General features: G+C 42.1%; 1 protein-coding gene across 2 annotated transcripts in view; it reads left to right on the forward strand.

The window, feature by feature from the left end:
- Positions 1-242: 242 nt before the first annotated feature.
- The window catches only part of LOC138258864 (uncharacterized), an 87191-nt gene continuing 65863 nt past the window's right edge, over positions 243-21570 (forward strand). For both annotated transcript variants that reach the window (XM_069206164.1, XM_069206173.1), the window contains exons 1-4: positions 243-396; positions 14755-14860; positions 19503-19694; positions 20730-20805. In XM_069206164.1, coding sequence (XP_069062265.1) covers positions 297-396; positions 14755-14860; positions 19503-19694; positions 20730-20805 — 474 coding nt within the window. In that variant the 5' untranslated portion in view covers positions 243-296. The remainder of the gene's footprint in view (positions 397-14754; positions 14861-19502; positions 19695-20729; positions 20806-21570) is intronic.

The following is a 21570-nucleotide window of genomic DNA, read 5'->3' on the forward strand; positions in this document are numbered from 1 at the left end:
AATTAATTGGCCAAAAATGTCTAGTTCTACATAAAGCGCGAATATATATTTCTGCCTAGTATACCATGAGTAGTGAGTCTGGGCGGTACCAGCCTGCGAAGCATCACTAGACACGTTCTCTGTTTAGTAATGATCGTTGCTCAAGCAGTGGGAAAGGCCCCATGATGATCTGACAAGTTAATCAGTAATGTTCTTTCGGTGGATGCTATAAACCAAGTCCAAACTCCCTCTCATTCAGCCAATAAGGAAGTGCTCGTGCTAAGCAGCTCAGCTGTGGATGAGGACCTGCTGTCAGAATGCAAGCACCTGCAGGCAGCAGCATGGTGAATTTAGGTGGATTTCTGCTCCTTCTTTTGGTGTTGTCCTGTAGTTTGCTAGCTGCGAAGGCCTCGGATCGTAAGTGTTCACATTAAAATAAATAACGTATGTCTGACCTGCTCTATTTCTCTATATTTGTGCATTGGAACGAAAATCATTTTTATTGTTGGTGCATATTATAAGAAGGTTTTACGACCACCATGACACAGTTTGTTTTGCTATAAATAGATTGTGTTCATGTATGTCTTCATGGAAGCTGTGCCGTTTAACATACAAATATGAGCTATTTTTTAATTATATCACTAAATGTATGAGTACAGAAATACTATAATAGCACATCTGACATATTATGGTCGTGTAATGTATTTATTTGAAACTATGTAATAAAGCTTTCCAGAACTGAAAAAAGCTGAGCACCAATGTACGACGTCACAGAGTGGGTCTGACAATTAGCGTTTACTAATCATCGTACATGTATTTGCTTCCTGATATTTTCTTTTTTCAAAAAAATGAAGGCTATTCAGCCCCTTAATGCGGATCTTCTCTTCTTATAAATGCATGAGTTTAAGTCACAATACTTGTGCATTTAAACATGGATAAGATGTCTGATTTTGCTGTAGTAATACTCAATCGTAGTAAAAAAAGAATGAGCAGACATGGGACACATCAGCAGTATCCGTTTCTGCTTGCAACAGATTGAACCCGTTCCTTTAGGAAAATAAAAATGAAATACATGCATATCGTATTTTTATTTGCTGTGCGTGCGCTACATACTAAAACACTAGCTGCTCTCTGAGATGAATACGTTTTACTTTTAAGTACATACTGTATACTAAGATGCCTATTGTAAACTCTATCTCATGTTAGGCCCCCAATAAAAACGTATTTCACTTTTTCTCTCTGTCGTTCTCTGTTCATTCATACCTCTTTACTTTAGGTTGACATCCTTTTCCAAAGGGATTATCGTTTTGCTCCCTTTACAAGGTTCTTCCTCATCCACCAATTTTCACCAACCTCGGGGGAAACATTTAAAAGTTAGGCGTATATTTGGTTTTCAAACAATTAAAAAAGTTACAAGGCAGTTCAAAAACTTCTCTGCAATAAAATAAACCTTGATTGATCTGAACCTGTACGATCACTCAACGTCACTTGGACATACAGACCCCCGCCATCTATTTCACCCTGAAGCAATACATCACCCAGAAAATCAAGAAAGCCTTGTTGCAGATCTCCCTTATACAGAAAATTCCTCTTAGAAAGCAATTGAAAATCTACCAGTCATGTCTGCATATTTCCATATCTTGAAGGTGATAATGCTCTGCTCTAAGGCCTCACAGATTTCACAATGGACACCTGTAAGACACCATGATTGCCTCACCTAGGGCCTAAAGAAATATGACCACATTGCTCGCAACCTTATGCCCCGCTGTATCCCCTTGCCACCACTTATCACTTTAAAAGCGAGTTCCGCAGGTTGGTGAAACTATAATATCTTAGGCCATTGGCTAGAGTGCAGGTGGGACAGGTTATATTGAGTGGGTTCTCTATAACTCGCCGGCACCGACAGGGATGCCCCTTGTTTCCAATAGTATGTGCTTTCGTCACGGAGACGCTGACCTGCCTCAGTATGCTGCATTGGCTCCAGGCTCCTGCCAGTGCAATGTCGAGTTGGTACGCGAAGGGTTAGTGGAGAGGTCTTTACAGGAAGGCCCATTGGGACTCAACTGCCAAGAATCTACACAATTGCTGGGGTAGGTCTATACATGCTAAACGGAGACCCATGCCATACTCAGCACTGCAGTTGTGGGAGTTACGGGCCCAGGCGATATTACAGACACATTGGACTCATGCCAGTGGACTGCAGCTGGCACTGTGAGGGTAATGGACCTGTACTCGGAAGGCAAGATGAGCACATTTGCGCAGCTGTTGGAGACCTAAGATATATGGAGAATTGGTGAGTCCGATGGCTGGCACTTGGCGCCAGGTGGAGCAGCAGCTGAACGCAATATTACACAGCCTACTAAAATACAGGTGAGGACTCCTGGCAGTGGCAGGGTTGTATGCCACATTGCAAATATAGCTGCCGAAATCATGTGACAATGTTAGAGCCAGGTGGGCTAAGTGCTTGCGGACAGATATTATGGACAAGTAACAGACAGATTGCAAAAGATACACTAAACTGGTCTCGCGGAACTCAAGGTTCAAGCTGCTACATGTTAACTATTTACAACAATCCTACCTTTTACCAAAGTGCATAGGCCGTATGTTCCCAGGCTCGCCACCACTATGCTCTTGGTGCAAAGCTCTGAGGTTGCCTTTTATCACATCGGAATGCCTGGACATACAAAGAGCTTGGGCCAGTAAGCTATTGCATGTGTCAGACTTGGTGGGCAGGGCACTGGCTCGCAACATGGGCTTCTGCCTATTAGGCTGGATGAGTAGGAGCAATAATAATACATTGGAATGTCACATGGTTGATATGCCAATTATATTATACAAACACTGCATTGTAATGGCATGAAAGCCCTCTGAAACCCCCTCCACCTAATATCGCAGTGGTCTACAGATCTATGGAATTGAGCAGCGGAAGAACAAGCAGCAATACATTTAGAATCCTGAAGATCTGTGGAACGGTGGGTATCACTGAAAGGGACACGTGTTATGTTACTGGAAGCAGGATCGATGTCAGATAGCCTGATGGCCGCTAGTGTGGATCGTGGTTCATTGGGCAGGGGTCTCCTTAGACTCCTGTGGGTGCTGTCCCACTGTAGAGGTTGTGAAGGGTGGAAGATTTGGGCCTGGTGAGTGACTTCGTGGAGATAAGGCATGCCCAGTGTCTCGGGGGACCATGGAGGGAATACATTTGATGAGTGTCTTTTGAATGGGTAGTGGAATGGAGAGCAAGCGTGACAGAGGCTTACAACACCCTCAGGCTGGTGGCAAAATAGAAAAAAACAAGGCAGAAACTCTTTTTCATCTGTACACCCAGGATGGACAACAAAATCAAACATAGATAAGGTGATGGGAGACATGCTAGCAACAACCTACCCACTGTCAATTAACAGGGGTAGAAATGCAACCCATCGTTCTTTTGTTCACCATGTCACCTCAAATTGGGCCCATGCTGGACTGTTACTTTTGGAGCAGGGTCAAGACTGAATTGCATATAGCTGGGTCCAAACTGAGGTGGCATGGTGGGCAAAACAACAATGGGTTGGAATGCTACTTGAGAGATTGCCAGTGGTTAGACTTATTGCAAGCATTCCTTCTATAATTTTTTGTGTGTTTGATGTACTGCCCTAAGTTGCAGGAGTATGCCCAGATTCCCAATCAGGGCAGAACCGGTCTTGGGTTGCTTGTCCTCTGGTTCAAGGAGCAGTTGGTCTGGATGTTCGAGTTAGACTGTTCCTATTGGAGCACAGTCTAGACTAATTTGCATATTGTTGGGTCCAAACCGTGGTGGCATTGAGGACAAAAGAACAATGGGTTGGAATGCTACTCTGAATGATTCCCAGTGGTTAGACCTATTGGAAGAATCACAATGCCTTTCATGAGTTTAATATCTAGATCTACCCTGCTGGTCAAGCTGATCTTCCTCCGTAGGCTACAATTTATTTACTATACTGATGGTAGCTAGGTCTTCCCTGAGGATAGACTCTGACACTCCTTTGTGCTAGCAGCAACCCTAGATACAATACTTATGTCTGCAAATTATGTGACTCCTGTGCTATCCCCGCCAAGACATAATATTGAGTTCTTTATTTAGCAATTTCAAACACTTAAGCATTTTGTGCACACGATAAAATACAAGTACAGTTCAGGAACATATTGTGAAGCATATTAAAGGAGATAATATTATATGATAGGTATTAGACTTGATGTCCTTGGTGTGGCTTTTCCCCAGACATTTTGCCTTACCTCCTTCTGCTATGCTATATTTGTTTTTGTTGGCCTTAGGACAACTCTGTGCACTTTATCATTGCTTACCAGTGGTAACGTGCTTGTGCTCCCTCCTCTGAACATGGCAAAATTGGCTTACCCGCAACTGTCAAATTTAATTTATTTGTATGTCCCTAGTAAAGTGGTACCACATGTACCCAGAGCCTGTAAATTAAATGCTACTAGTGGGACTGCAGCATACATTTTGCCACCCACTTAGGTAGCCTTCAAAATAGGTCTGTGGCCTGTCATTGCAGCCTGCCTCTCCTATAGGATAAAATGGGGATAACTTCTTTCATTTATTTAGTGCTAATCTTTATTTGGTAACAGGTAGAAATTTCATATTTGGTGTCTAGAGAATTGTAATGTAACATCCTCTTTAACGGTTGCGTTGAATTTTAAGGCAGAAGTCTCAAAATGACATTTTTTTTGTCCTAAAAATTTGGTGACTGCAGACTGTATCCTGGGTTACATAACTGGATGTTGTTGGCAGTTGGGCTTTTTGTATTCCTCCCAGACATTAACACACAAGGGGACTGGGTGTTGGGAGGATGGGATGGGTGGAGCTGTGTACAGCTCCCCTTCCACTTCAATGTAACTGTCTCAGCAGACACACAAATAACTTTACTCTAGCATTCTGTGACTCCAGACATCCTGGGACCAGGGTGGGGAGGCAGGAAATTCCAGACACATCTGTGGGGTGAACTCCAGAAGTTTCTTCCACTTCAAAGCTGGCACCAGGTATAAAACTAGGCTCCTCAGACTCACTCTTAAGTACAGTCCTGGACCTGTGGATAGTACAGAAGAAGGACTGTTGCTTGAGAAAGGCCCCTGACCCCTTCAACCAACAACCCAATGTCACACATTGATTTTCAGAAGTGGAATTCAGTACTTATGTTTGTCCAGTGCCATTAAGTGATTTTGCATAACACTAAAATCCCATAATAAGTACTTTGATACCATCTTTGATCTTTTTAACTTCACCTTGTTTGGACTTTTTTGCTTTTTCCAAATTCACTTCTGTTCCACCTGAGTTAGTGCATCTGTGACTGTACCTGCTGTAAGTATGGAGTTTGAGGTCATCAACCTGGAGGGCTACACTGTAGCTACGCTCAAGTAATTCTGCAGGGATACAGGACTTCCAGCAACCAGGAGGCCCAACAAGCAAGAGCTCCAGAAAGATCTGAAGACCTATGTGGAGGCCCGCCAGTCAGAGGCTACAGCACAGAAGGAGGATCAGGAAATGGATGTTGAGGAGGAGATGGAGGGGGAAGATGAGAGCCCTTTTAGTATGGTTCCAGAAGAGAGCAAAGGGCCTACAGGAATGAGGTCCCTGCCATATCCGGAACAAGCAGCAGCATCTCAATCTGACCCCCCCCAGAGGAGATGGAAGACAGGAGAGCAGAAAGGGAATTCAGGCTGTAGCTGGTTAAGCTAAAATGGAAGCAGCCAAGGAGGAGGCTCTTGCAAAGATAGTCCTTGGGTACAGGAGGGCAAAAGCAGAGATCGCCCTGGCCAAGGAGAAGACTGAGGCAGGGAGAGCCTTGGCAGACAAGAAACATTTGTAAGCTCATGAAGGGAGTCTCAAAGCACTGGTCATGAAAGGCAAACAAACAGAGTCCAGCAGCAATGTTGGCACCAACCCAGTGTCCAATGGAGAGGTGAGGGTCCACATACCCCAAGATCTGGTGCCCAGGCATATGGGGGAGGTGACATAGATAAATTATTTTCTGCATTTGAGATAACTCTGAAAACGTGCAGGGTTCCAGAGAAGGATTGGGCAGCCAGCCTGTGAAAACCCTTATTACATTTGAGATGGTGGGCCCGATGAGGTACACTCCCACAAAGTTTGGGCTGACCCCTGAGAAGTATCTCGGTATCTGTGTTATCTTAATATATATAATAATAGATACATTTTGCTTAAGAACAGGTTGAAATATGTTTGGTGTCAAGAGAATTGTAATTTAAAGTACGCTTTGATGGTGAAGTCGTATTTTGAGTCACAATTGTGAAAATACCACTTTTAGAAAGTTGACATTTTCTTGTCCTAACCTTTTGGTGCCTGCCGCCTGTATCCTGGGTCAAATGACTAGGTGTTGTTGGCATTTGGTCTAAGTCTATTCCTTCCAGAAGGTAACACAAAGGGGGACTCGGTGTTGGCAGGATGGGAGGGGTAGAGCTGTGTACAGCCCATCGTGCACTTCAAAGGAACTGTCTCACCACACGCACAAAGAACTTAACACTACTCTTTTGTGGCTCCAGACATTCTGGGGCAAGGAGGCAGTAAATTCCAGACAATTCTGTGGGGGGAAACACCAAAAAGTTTTGCAACTTTAAAGCTGGTACCAGGTATAACACTTAGAACCTCAGACCTACTCTTGAGTACACTCTTGGACCTGTGGATCATCCAGAGGAAGCCCTGCCCTGCTGCCAGTGGACTGCCTTGCTGATTGATGCCTGTCAAGACTGGACCTGCTCCCTTAATCCCAGTCTACCTGAAGTGACTCCCAGCTGACTGACCTCCTTTTCAGAGCTACAGGGACATAACAAGCTCCAGAGGCCTCCCTGCAACTGCTCAGCTGACTTGCTACACTGGACCTGCAAATGGGCCACCCTAAGCCCTTCTGGCCTCTGCTGGAGTGAGTTCCTGATCCCCTTAAGCTGCCTCCCAGCTCCTCGACCCTTGGTTGGATCAGGTGAGCTCCTCCTAGCAATAGTAGAAATCCTGAAGTTCTGGTCTCTTCTCAACTGTGAACTGGCCCACTCGCACCAAGATCTTGCTGCCTGTGACTACCGCCATGTGAAGCTCCAGTGAACCTGACTCTTCATGCTACAACGACCACCAGAGACGCAAGATCTGCACTTTGCAATAGAGCATCGACAGCCCTTGGTGACTGCCAACATGAAGCTTCAGCAATGTCCATCCGCAATGCCTGACAGGATCCTTGCGCTGCAGCGACGACCATCCACAATGCTCTTCCTGCTCCTTGTAGCCTCCTCCAGCGCAAACTGGACTTTTGTGCCAGACTTTAAGAAGGTAACTTTTCAGTGGGACTAATCTGGTCCCTGTATCTGGCCAGTGCTGTTTTGTGGTCTGCCTGAACTTGTGACTTTCCCCCAGTCTAGCACGACAAGATGACCCTGAGTGGGCCTTTGAGTTTTAAAGCACTATACTTACCTAAATCTTTTAAACTACATATTTCCAGTTCTACAGATTGAATTTTTGTTTTGGTGTCGAATAATTTGTTACATTTTACTCTATTTTTCTTAATTGGTGGGATTTTTCTTGTATTTTGTTTTTACTTTATTTCTTTTTGAGAGCTGCATAAATATTTAACTCATTGCCTCTAAATTGATCATATCTGCTTTTGTGCCATGCTACCAGATGGTTTAGCACAGGTTGATTTAGTAACGTTTGAGGTTCACCCTGACAAGGATCGTGGCAACTGCTTAAGAAAGTCTCATACGCCCCCTCAAACAACATCCCAAATTTTCACAATAGTCATCTGTACTGGAAGACTATAGCATGCTCCAGCGAGGCAGACTCAGGAATCGTGGGATCATAATTGCTGAAAATCAATTGTTATTTCCATAGATGAATGCAGCTGAGAAGGACCACCACTCTAGCTGCAAATCCTCTGCTGACTTTTTTGTAGCAGACTCTAGCAGCATTGTATTGTTGCAGGGGCTGTCATTACACCAGATTAGCTTAATGCAATGGTATCTTCTTGGTGATTCTGTGAAGGCATATGCACGAATGGCACAGCCACACTGTCCATTAATACTGGTCACTATTGGCATATGTCCACAGTTCTGATTGCTATTAACATATTCCCACAGTTGTGCCCTGCTTGGATTGGCTGCCAGTCCATTAACATGTGGTTCAAAGCAATGTATATTGTACAACAGGCCCTTGGTGTGGATTGAATCATTTGAATTAAAATGTTCCACTGTTGCGTCTCTGGAAGCAATCTGTGGTCCTCAAACCAGAGCTTGTCAAGCTTACGCCTTTCCAGAGACCCTAAAGGTGAGGCTTATCCTTTGGGATCCACTGGAATATGCTATTTTAGTGCCATAATTAGCACAGAGGTATGACAGTGTTCCACAAATTGGTCAAGACCTATTTGATAAGTACTTGCTTAATGGAAGGGTGAGTGTTAGCATCAGATAGCACCATGAGCCCTTAGGTTTAAGGAGCATTTTCTGAAATACATAAATAAATAAATAAGCCTAGACCTATAAGTGAAGTAATTCCACTTTACTAGCATAACTTTCAGGTTAATAAGTGCACCAGACGAAAGCAAAATTCCATCAGTGATGATTCCATGAGTCACGTTTGTGACTTTGAGGTCCTCATTACAAGTTGCCTATAAATCCTATGGGCCAAGTAACTGTAACTCTGGGGCAGAGAAATAACAGTTATTTTATTGCGTCACTCACAATGAAAGCCCTAGTCTGTAAACATGTGCCTTGCGCCCACTCAGGAGACTTTGGAATTGTAGTCTGATCGACCCCCTAACTATGGTAAGTGGTCTGACCTGTCGCTGCTGTCTCTAAACCGTTTCTAATTTTAATAAAACCCCTTATGTTACCAATGTGCGATCTTCATTCAAATCTATGCCTGTTTATAACCATCCGAGCTGCACATTAATTAACACTAGATCGCAAATTAAGAATAAGTTAGAATTCTTCGAATTCCTTCAGGCTCATAATGTTAATTTGGCCTTTGTCATGGAAACCTGGGCAGACCAGCAGTCGGGTCTGAAATTAGTATTAGCCATCCATGAAGGCTGCTCGCTGTTTAAATTGGATCACGATTTTAGGAGAGGAGGTGGCCTAGCTATAGTCTTTAAAAAGCCACCTTTTCCGCCACTCCTTCTTCCACGGATTGTGAGGCGTGAATTTTAAGATTATCCTCAACCATCATATCTTTTTTAGTGGGTTATTAATTTATCGACTGCCTGGACCTAGGTCTGCTTTTATTCACAATCTTGGCAAATTGTTTTAGGTCAAGGCTGACTCTGATGATTTCACAGTCCTAGGTGATTTTAATTTTCATCTGGACAACAAAGAAGATAGAGACTCGGAAAACCTTCTAGACTCAAAGAACAGTCCTGGATTGACCCAACTCATTACTGACCCATCCCATTCTGTGAGGCACACGTTAGATGGTATTTTCTCTGATAATATCTCTTTATCCTACTCTGAAGTTTTACCCCTTATATGATGGGATCACGCAGCAGTTATGTTTAATGTACAGTTTGAGAACAATCCTCCCAAACTGCCATCATCCTCTGTGAATTCCTACTACAGTGCTTGGCATAAAGTTGATTCGACTTTGCTGGACAACTTACTTCAATCCTACGGTGACCAACCATCTTGATCACGATACTCAGGCATACAATGGCTTGCTTACCTCAGTCTCTAACCTGTTGGCCCCCCTCTAAAGCAGTATCTAATAGAAGACAATCTTCTTCCCAACCTTAGTTTTTTAAGACACTTATGCATTTAAAACAGCTTTGTACATGTCAGGAACATCGTTAGAGGCTACATTATGGCCCCAGCAAAAAACCTTAAGTAAACAGAAACTCTCTGATTATAAGACCCAGATTCTTGCTAAAAAATCTGCCTACAGTATTTTGCGCTTAAAATATCTCTAGACAAAAATTCTCATAAGGAACTTTTTTCCACCATAATAAACTGGCTAATTTCAAGGAACTGGATAAGACTGCCAGCACTCAATCCCTTTGCGATGATATCGCAACTGCTTTCCAGCTGAAAGTGCTGGACATCTAAAACACTTTTAATAACAATCAGATATAGCCCCTACTCCTCTGCTTGAGGGTAACGCTTCCAGCTGAGCCTCCACCCTGTTCTCCACTTTTTCTCCATTAACAATTGATCAAGTCCAGGAGTTAATTTTAACCACTCACTCTGGGTCACCAATGGACCCATGTCCACTGAAGGTTTTCCAATCAGTGCATAGAACTATCGCTGGTCACCTGACTCCTATTTTTAATGAAATGTTTCATCAAGGCTACTTTCCAAAGGCTTGAAAGGTTGAGTCTATCTTGCCTCTGTTAAAAAAGACGCATCTCAACCCCATGGACTCCAGTAATTATCGTCCTATATCTCTTCTCCCTTATCCTTCTACAATTGTGGAGAAGGCAATAAATAAAGAATTGACCTCCTTTCTGGAATCCAATAGTTTACTCGATCACACTCAATTCGGGTTCAGAAGCCAACACAGTACTGAGACAGCTCTGCTAACAGCTGTGGAAGAACTAAGGGCCATTCTGGACAACGGTGTTCTGCAGCACTCATCATGTTGGATTTGTCAACATGTTTGACACTGTCAGTCATAAGGTATTGACTGACCATGTCCATACTTTGGGTATCAGAGACCCTGCCTTAGATCTGCTCAAGTCTTTTCTCTTGGAGAGAGTGCAATCTATAGCCACAGACGGTTTCACCTCTAGTTCATTTTCCTTTCTTTGTGGGGTCCCTCAGGGCTCGTCGTTGAACCCCACTCTTTTTAATGTATACATGACACCACTGGTTTCATTGATCAAATCCCATAGGCTTTCTATAGTTAGTTATGCAGATTCTCCTTTGATTAAAACCAGCAAGCAATCAATACGATTCAGCAGACAAGTTTTTCAGCTGCTTGCAATGGAAGTCAATGGATGTCTGATAATTGTTTGAAACTTAATTCAGGCAAAACTGAAGTGTTGCTTATTAGCAACAACACTTCTTTTTGGTCTTCAGACTGGTGGCCATCGGAGTTAGGTAATCTTCCGGTCCCTGTTTCCAAAGTCATAAATCTGGGTTTTGTTTTTGATGATCATCTATCTCTTGACTAACAGATACTAATGCAGTGACCTCCTCATGTTTTTTTGTCCTTAAGATTCTGAGAAAGTTCTTCCTTTTATTTCACTAGAATTGAGAAAATTAGTCATCATTGCACTTATTCTTTCATAATTGGATTATTGCAATCCCTTGTACATGAATCCACAAAAGGGGCTATTGAAGAAACCACAGATCCTGCAAAATGCCGCTGCTCGGCTCCTGTTAGGAATCCCGAAACACCAGTCAGCTACCAAGGCTCTTGTTCAACTGCACTGGCTTCCTGTGCAGAAGCACTTTAACTTTAAAGCGTTATGTATAGCTTTTAAAGCCTTGCATGGTCTTGGACCGCAATACCTAAAAAGAAATGTGTTTGTCATGTTCCAGCCAGATCCTTGATGTCTTCTTTGGCACACAATGCGATTGTCCCTCATTTGAAGAGAGCTCATTGAGGGTGGCCGTAGCTTCATCTATGGGACTTCTAAATTGTGGAACTCTTTTCCGGTAGACCTGAAGAACTGTTCTTCTCTACAGTCCTTTAGGAAAAAGCTAAAAACCTGGCTTTTTAATCTTTAGACTGTAGGGCTTCTTCTCTTTTTTTTCTTTCTAGGCCTCTGTCTTTGGTATACATACTTTATAAAATATAATTTCATTTATTTTCATAAACTATTTATGTTCGGACCCAGAATTTAATATCCTCAAAATGCTCTGTGATTCAGGCCAAAGGCGAGCAACTACTCTTGCTGACAATGGAGACCCTTAATTAATAAATATTTGTGTTTGGTGTGGTTTCTTACCAGGGACGGCTTTAGGGGGGTGCGACTGGTGCTGCCACACTGGGCCCTGACCAGGAGGGGGCACTTACCGCGGAGGAGGGAGTGATGTGTTTAGCAATAACGTACAATTTAAAAGCACCTGAAGTAAAGTTCCATGTGGGTCTAGCTGTCAGGCAACAATAAAAATGTCAAGATAACTTTTGTGATTAATGTTCCTGACAGAGAGAGATTGAGTTTCGACCAGTGGCAGTTTTTTCACTGTAAAGTAGAACAGAGGGTTAATATGCCTCCTATAAAGAATAGATCTGTATTGTATGTGGATAGCTGAGTGGATTACTAAAGCTTTTACCAGAGCTTTAAACAAATGAAATGCATGTGAAAATGGGGCTATGGAGAGATGAGGGGCACTTTTGCCGGGTGGTAGTGCGGGGATCCGAGGAGGAGGTCATGGGGGAGTGCCAAAAAAGATTGTCACACAGGGCGCCACCAGTGCTAAAGCCGGCCCTGTTTCTCACAAAAATATGTTATAGACCAACTCTAAATTCTATTGAAGAAGATATTCAAAAAATGCTTACTGTAGTAACTTTAAGGAAATATTATAAATTATTCCCTCAACAGTCACTGCCCTCTCCTTTTTTATTAGGGTCGAGCCTGCGTCGCATGCGCTAGCGAGACGCTTTAGTGGTTAGAAAAGGGCTCGGAGCCCCGTCCACGTCACGTCAGTGTCTTTCATTGGTTTGTGGGCTCGCCTGTTAAAATTGGCTTGCTTTCATTAGTGGAAGGCATGCATACGTCATGCCTTTTTCGGTCGTTAGCCCTCCTCGAGCGCAGCGACCAAGTACTGTAAACATGCGTGGCTCGCCAGGTTTGTGGACTACTTTTTATCTATTTTCGGGGCGCGATCTTGCTTGTTTAGTCTTTGTTGTGTTTTTTGGTTACAGGAGGTTGGCGCGATGGCTAGAGCTATCTCTATGCCAAATCTAATAAAAACATGACAGAAATGAGTCACCGCCACTTGTGTTGCGCTCGAAGTCACTAACACAGGTGACTGATTTTCACGTTTCCGCAGGCATCTTGGAACACAAACTAGTATTGCAGGTTACAGTTCAGCATGATTCCGTGATTTTTTTTCTTTGCAAAACCATCAGCATAGCAAACGGTGTTGCGTGCAAAACAGAGCCCGGAAATAGAAACGGAGGGGAAAAGTCCAATTATATTTTACCCAATAGCGTTATACTTTAATGCTACTTTGCCCAAGCACGGATAGAGTGATAGATTACATTCAGCAGACACCTCCTGCTATAATTTCAATGTGTGTTGTGGCAATACTGATATTGTCATGGATGTTTTGTCTCCTGATAATTCCTGAAAATAAAGAAAGGCTTTGAGATGTATGAAACTAACTAGATATGAAACGCCAAAACCAAACACACATTTTTAAAATAAATATTTCATTGCCTGATTTGTTCTACATGTATAATTGTCAACCTGTCTGTGACAGTGCTTAATTTGTGCTTGTTATTTCCGGTGCTGAGCACCAACACTTATTTTTGAGGGCCGGCGCTTATTCTTCTGCCCCAAGCATTTGCTGCGAGAAAAAGGCACACGTGGGAAAGACGGAGGAAGAGAAAAACGAAAAAGCGTCCCAATGGGAGAAAGCAGAAAGCTGCAAAAGTGAGCTGAAGGGGCAGGGAGTAGATTTAAATCGGTTGAAGAGGCCTGAGGTGGCTTCAGGATTACGCTTCCTCAGTAGACCATGTCCCCACATTTAATTGCAGCAGCCGCGTGTTTCAGAGGAGGGCTTTGAGCACTGGCACACTTTTATTTACAAATTAAGCACTGGTCTGTGAGCAGTTTGTGGTTAAGTAAAATGTTGACTGTGGCGCATGCTTGGCAGAAGTCGAGCGCTTTTCATGATATCGACTCTGTTACATAGTTAATTGCACTTTTGCCCGTTACGTAGATAATTGCACTTTTGCTGATAGATTTCTCTACGAGTGAACTGTAGCAGCGTGATCGTGTTCTTTTTTTCCATTTAATGAGGCAAGAAAAGTCCGGTTGCGAGTTTACAACTGCTAATAGCTCTAACTCGGAGAAATGCGAGACCTGTTGCATTGCAAATGCTTGTTAGACTTGCATTTCCTTTCCCCATTCCTGCAATTTTTTGTTTGTTTTGTAATTGAAATGCAGTGCCTATGCATTCCTGTTTTCATCCATTTTTCCCGCACATTTCTGTGGTGAAAGAAAGCTCTTTGCCTTTCCGCAGCCGAAGTACGCTTCATTTGGAGGAAGAGTCACATTATCATCAAGGTTGAAGAGACCTAAATTTTTGAGTTTAAGCTATTTTTTTATTGAATCAACAACACTAGGGGCTGGATTTATCATACTTTCATGGAAAGCAACACAGCAAGACACCTTGGAAAGGGAAAAGGCAGAAATTAGCAATATTTAACAATATATGGCACATTCCTGCCCTCTCCTTGCAGTGACACTGAATGTGCTGCCTATTGCTATTGTAGGCACCCTTGTACCATGGCACAAGAGTGTCTGTGTTGTAGGCAGAATTGCTTTTGTGCCGAAAGGGGCATCTTCCTCCACAAAAACAATTTTGCAGCGGCATTTTCTGAAATGCACTCTGACATGCATTTCAATTGAAAAATATGACACTACGTGTCTGCCTTCTGAATAAAGTTTTCAGCTTTCCTTCTCATTTCAACGCAGGTGAGAGTTTGTATTTAATACCCGTCAGATATGATGACTGTCAGATATGACAATTATATTCTAATCAAGTTGTTACTAAAGAAAATTTAATTAAGAGTGCAAATATACTACAGACCTTTAAACTTCTCACACGGTTATTTATTTTGTTTTCCAGCCAACTGTTCAAACGTTCGTGACTTTGGAAAATGTTTGGGCACGACAACAAACTTTTGCCCAGCTAGCATAGAATGTGCCTGTAAGGATCAGAAGCCATTTTGCAAGTATGTTGTTATGCATAATATTTAGCATTTCGCTAGTGACAGGTGTAAAAATATATAGCCAGATCACTTCCGTCCTATGAAGCCTACAACTGACCCTTCAGACACCACTTTTCATTGCAAACACCAATGCATAGTCTACACATGTATCTATCAAGGAGCCCTTCCGTAGCGGGTGGACAATATTATGTGGTGCAGTCATGCTGTCCACACCCCTTAAAACGTATTGTGAAGCCTTGTGCTCCAAATGTTTTTCACAAACAAAGCAAAAAGGATTAGAAACTTTTTTTTCATAATGAATCCGTCAACAAAGAAAGTGGTGGCCCCATTTTTTCATCGTGCCACTCTCTGGTTGACCTAGCTCATAATGCAAGCCATTGATGAATGTCCCTTCGAAATGATTTGAATGCGAAAGTCTTGTTTATGCAATATGTTACCAGTGTATTAGCTTTCATTGATGCGTTAGGTGCAGTGACACTGGGGGCCAGAGGCCTGAAGGTCCCACTGAACCCCGATTATTGCTCTACTTGACAGTTCAAACAGTAGCTAGGGTGGCAGTTTCCTTCATTGCCCTAGGGCCCATGACACAGTGGCTACACTCCTATCTGTAACCTTGTAGTATGCACGACTTTTATCCATATTAAAGTATCTTTTATTTGACACAGTGTTCAGGTAGCTAAGAAGAGGTGTGGTCTAATCAAAACCACAGAGATGAAAACCAAGCAATTGTTTTTCTAATAAATGTTGACTACTGTAAGAAGGCAACACCACACTTGAAGTGTTAAGCCACTCTGTTTGTGTAGTGATTGCTGTAAAGTGTAGCATCTTGCGTAAACTTACTGGTCATGTAAACATGAAGTTAGTCTACTGAAGGCCATGTTATGCAAACTTTTTAGGTTGGCCTCCGAATCCCTGGTATTACATAGCACAAACAGGGGTGTAGCTTTGGTGGGGGGTGATGTTGGGGTGTTACATCCCCCCAAAATTGTATTCTGTAGTAAGTAGTTGGGTACAAGAGCTTTGACCGGGGTATGGTAAGTTGTCTGTTAGATTTCACCTGGGAGTTTTACATACACACATAAAAAAAGTTGGTTAGTTTGAAAAATATTGGGGCATATTTACATGCCCCTTGTGCCACCTTTGCACCGCCATAGCTTCATTTTTTTGACGCTAAGTTGGCCTTTCCCCTGCCCCAGCCACTTTGCAACCCCTTGCACCACATTATGTCTATGTCAGGTATAATGTATGGAAGGGGGGCAGGGAGGCCTGAAAAAAAGGCGCAGTGAAATTTACTAGATTTCACTGCTCCATTTTTTCTGTAATTTTTAACGCCTGCTCAAGGCAGGCGTTAAAATGGCGGACCCATTAAAATTAATGGGCCTCCCTGTACTTTGCTGCAGTAGCATTAACATTTTTGATGCTTGTTCAGCAAAGCGCCACAGCAACGTCAAACATTCTGACACTGTTGTGGTAACTACCGCCATGGTGCACCATATTGTAAATACAGCACAACCATGGTGTTGTTAGGTGGGGCAAGGGTTATGCAAAAGAAATGGCGCATCAGGACCAATGTCCCACTTTCTCATAAATATGCTCCATTGTGTTTTAAGTACTCCTTACAATACACATTGCCCCGTAAGCCCCCCCCCCATGCCCTGTTTATCATGTGATATATTTTCTGAAGATATACCAGCTTGATTTGATGGGAAATGTGAAGTCACACCCCGTCTCCTCTTCCCTCCAAATCTTACTGGCCTAGCTACGCCCCTGAGCACATTGTTGTCCTAGGTTTGTATATAAGTGAATACAGAAATGAAAAATATTCTACTGTTTAGATGTATGTTCTTCATGCAATAAAGACATTCATTGACTGTTTAACAAAATAATGAGTAACTTTACAAGATGTAGGCTTCTGTGACTTGTGTAAAGTTGCTAATTTTTAGGACTTCACAAAAGTTTCTTTCATTGTGCTTTTTAATCTTTGGAAATCACATGTTTCCGTGTGAATACCTATCCCAGCACAGTGGATTTCCCTCTGGCGTAAAATACGCCAATTTTGGGTTGAGGTTTAGTGTTAATGGCAGGTCTCACTTTACTTAACTTATCTTTCTTTCTTGAAGAGGGATTATATATGGGGCTTCCCCGACCCCCTGTGCCACACCACCACGATCCTATTAACTTAAAGGACAATGAAGGGGACGCCAGGCAAGGTACCAAAACTAGCCTTTGCATGGTGAGCAAAAATACTAGCCAAAGATTACGGTATCTCAACAAAGGAAAAAGAAAAATTAATTTAGAATTAAAAACATCTCCCAAACAATAGCACAAGAAAGCTGAACTGCAACAAGAAAATAAATTTTACAAACAACAGGAAACACAATAGCAAGTCTCAAGAGAAAGTAGAAACCAGGAAAATTATTCCAGAGTGAAGAAAGCAACAAAGACAGATCCTTGAATATTGATAAGCAGGGAGGATCTAAAACATGCCCCTTAAATAGTGTGACAGTACTGACTAATGCCCACATTCCCCGGAAGTGGTTTCCCTTAATTTCGTATTTGTATGACTGACTAACGCCATACATATAGAACAGGCTTTTCTAATGAGTAGCTTGTGAGTTACTGGTAGCTCTCCAACTATCTGTAAGTAGCTCTCCTGTGTACAGCATAATCAACTAAATTAGAAGCTTTTGCTTGGTTGAATTAATATGTGTATACCAAAATTGCAAAGGGTGCATTTAAGAGGAAAATGTTTATATTTTAAGAACTCATATGGTGATGTGTGTGACAAAAATGGTTGAAGTTCCAAAGTATATTTAAATCTGATATTTGAGTGCTAAAAATCAAACAGTTTTGGAGAGACTTATTACGAATATTATTAAGTTGGTGCGAGTGGCATTGCAGATACAGCGGTTATGTATTACTCATGTAGAGGCATTTCACATTGACAAAGCATTTTTTACATTACCGCTTGCAACCATGACTGATGCAATGAGATGATCACTGTTGGTAATCTTGCAAAAGAAGGAAACAACTGTAAAAATGCCTTATATGGTTGCTATTACATCTGTAATAGTATAAGTGGCTAAAGGGTATTCTCCTTAAACATAAGTAGCTCTTATTACAGCAAAGGTTGGAGACACAAGACATAGAGTGATACTTGCTGTTACACTTTTTGGTGTAACTCATATTATGGCCACTAAAGGACTCACAGCCATCATTAGTTGTTCTCACTCTTTTCGCCTTCTTCTAGTTTTCAAAGAAATATGGCTGCCAAAAGTCAATAGGACTCATGAAAGTAAGAGGCATCAGCTATGATGAGAACAGTGGTATTCATAGTTTGTTTGCCATGAGCTGCACACTCAGGGCAGCACTTTCTCCCACTGAAAATTACTACTTTTCAACCCTCCCTAAAAATAGCTGGGGAATTTATAACATTTCACAAATATTCTAGGACTGGAGTTGGAATAGTAAATAAGCTTCCAGGAATAGTTGGGGTGAAGGTGGTCTTTTTCCAAATGCTCTAGGACTGGAGTTAGAATAGTAAATTTGATCTCACAGTGCTCTCCACATCGAATGCTGCCCTGGGGCACAGTTCAGGGCAAGAACAACAAACAAGCTACAGATGAGAGGTGTGAGCAGGGACAAGTGAGATGTTTGAGGTGCAGCATGACATATCATGGAGCTAGAGGACACAGTGAACTGTCAACATAATGAGTGTTGCTCTTAAGAGCAACATGACCTAAAGTGTTGCATCTAGTGACTGGTACCCTGGAGGTCACTCCAGCCTTAGCTGTTCCTTGAAGCCAGAGGGTTCAGAAAGTAACATTTACATGCAAATGCATCTTTACTATATCTCTCTGTTTTTCTCTCCCTCGAAAATATTTTTCATAAGGAGAAACCCATTCCATTTAAACCCACTAACAATGGACACATTTCAGGCACAGTCATATACTGTATTTCACACGCCTGCTAGCATTTTTTACTTCTAGATTTACATGTGCATAATAAGCGTAAAATCTCATAGGCAATATTTATAATTACCCAAATGTTACAACTTTGTCGATATTCATTGTATTACTTCTTAACGGTCACCACCTCTTTTTCCTCACCTAGTAACACCTCATCCCTTGCTAGCTGAATCTCTATATTGCCCACTTATTTGCTGTAGAAAATCTGCGCTAATTACAAATAGGCTTTAAAATTGAAAATCCCTTCAAATCCTAATTTTGTGAATCAGGATTTAGGAAAACTATAAACTCACCTCTTCAATGATCCCCCATTGACTGCCACTGAAGGGCTCCTCTGGCGGTAAGGAATCAACCGGGAGGCAAACCTCAAAAGACTCTCATACATCAGTATTGTATTTCAAGAATATCTACAATGCAAAATACTTCCCTAATCTTTTGTACAACCTTCTCTTTCTTACTATCAAGGTTCATCCTTCACAATTACCAACACATTCATTACATGTAATTTTATAACTAGAAAATGCAGTTCTTCCAAGTCAATCAGGGCACAGTCAAAAATGAAACACTGGGTCAATGTACAATTTTCTGGTGTCTCTGGCAGGTGAACCGGTGTGTTTTACTGCAAAATCAGTATTTAAACAATGTTTGTAATGCTCATTTATTTCTTTTCTCTGCAGATGTCCAAATTACAGGGAATCATTGACTGATTATTGGTACATGGGCCCAAAATGTGAACATCTTTGGAATACCTTAGATCTCATATTGGTGATTGTCTTTCCTGCGGTTGCTCTTGCTTCTGTGGCAAGTGTGACAGTGCAGTGGATTTACTACTGCAAAAATAGGCCTAAAAACTACAGAAAGCATGCAAGGTGAGCGATTCATAGATACTGGTTCATGCGGAATGGACTATAATTTTGCAAAACAAAAGGCATAGGTAGGGGGATGACTGTATGGGGCTGTTTTATAAACACATAAATGTGTTAATTTAGTTTCATATCATTCAAAGATGTGCATTACAAGTCTTGTGGCGCCTTGAGACCCTCACGGGTGAGTAGTGCGCTTTACAAATTCCTGATTGATTGATTGTGGTAATCCGGGTGGTTGTACCGCACTCACTAAATACCAGTAGTTCAGGGTGTAGTACTTACCAGTTCTACACTACTGCATCATTTCGAGCTTCATACCTCAGAATGGAAGATAACGTGGTAATACTATGCTTTCTCGTACTGAGGTTCCAAAACTCAGAATATGATATTTTTCCCACATCAGCCAAGTTTTGCCTGGTGAATTGTGTGCCAGGAAAACCGCCATGGTACAGAATTACCATAAATCTCAGTATCCATATTTGGGCACGAGTTCATTTTCATGTCCAAATCTGGATTACCACGGAAGGTGGAATGAGAAGAATGTTGTTTGATGTTACTAAAGTGTGAAATTAACTTTCAGTTCTTAAGAAGTGGTATTCAGTCTTAGACTAGGCTTCCGCTAAATGAGTGTGGCCTTGGGACCCTTATGCTACAGCTTATGGTGTATTGTATTTTAGCATTTCTATACTGCTTTGCTATCTCTTGTTCATAAGCATTATCATTCAACAGCTGTACCTACGGTGGAAGTCTAACTTAACCATTGAAAAGATTTTCCAGTTTAATGTGGCATCCTAACATGGAATATAACCCCAGCATGGCACATAATGCCAGCGCTGAGTTTTAAATGGACCTATGTGCGCATTACCCTCTTGCTACACAATATTAGGTCCATGGCTGGATTTTCAAAGTAGCGCATACCAACAACTTTCGACGAAGGTTTAGTTAATGTTCTGAGAATGGTTCGAGAACTCACACTCGAGACATGATTCAAGGAATACATGAAGCACACGATTTATCAAAACAATATCTTGTTTTCAGCTCCAGGCAAATGGCTGGGAATGAAATCTCACTTCCAAAAGTAAATCCTGCATATATTCCAGAGGAACATATTAAGGTAAGAATAAAACAGACCTTGGTAGTAGTAAATGTGAGCATTTTATCTTGCCGTTTTCTGCTTTAATGGCTGGCGAGCAATCCCAGCACCCACATACATCCTACGGAAACCAGCAGGTACAACACTGTATTCGCCAAAATCTATTCAAAATCCATAAAAGCAGCTACGGCTCGGACCACACACTAAAGGGCAGATTTAAAAGAGCCTTGTGGCACTTTAATGCCGTCTTTACTTCATTTTTTTGATGCTAAGGCAGCGCTAACAGTGCCTTTTCCCTGCACCATTTTACCATTTGGTGCAATGCATGTATTGCGCCACTTTGTAACCCCTGCATCACATTATGCCTGTGCCAGGCATAATGTATGCAATTGGGATGTTCCCTACATTAGGAGGCCTGAACAAATGGAGAAGTCAAATTGGAAAGATGTCACTGCGCCATTTTTTCTGTCATTTTCAAAGCCTGCTCAGAGCTGGCATTAAAATGATGCACCCATTTAAATCAGTGGGACCCTTGCACTTTGCTACACTAGCGTTAACATTTTTGACGCTAGTGTAGCAAAGCGCTACAATAGCATCAAACATTTTGGAGCTATTGTTCTAACTACCGACATGGTACACCATGCCCTAAATACGGCGCACACATGGTGACTTTAGATGGGCACAATAATAGTGGCGCTGCATTGGATGCAGCGCCACCTTTCTTAAATTAGGCCCAAAGTTTCACTTGCATCAGTGGTGTAACAAAAAGCCCGCAGCCCCGTGATG

This window comes from Pleurodeles waltl, chromosome 2_1, assembly GCF_031143425.1.
Source record: "Pleurodeles waltl isolate 20211129_DDA chromosome 2_1, aPleWal1.hap1.20221129, whole genome shotgun sequence".
Lineage (NCBI taxonomy): Eukaryota > Metazoa > Chordata > Amphibia > Caudata > Salamandridae > Pleurodeles > Pleurodeles waltl.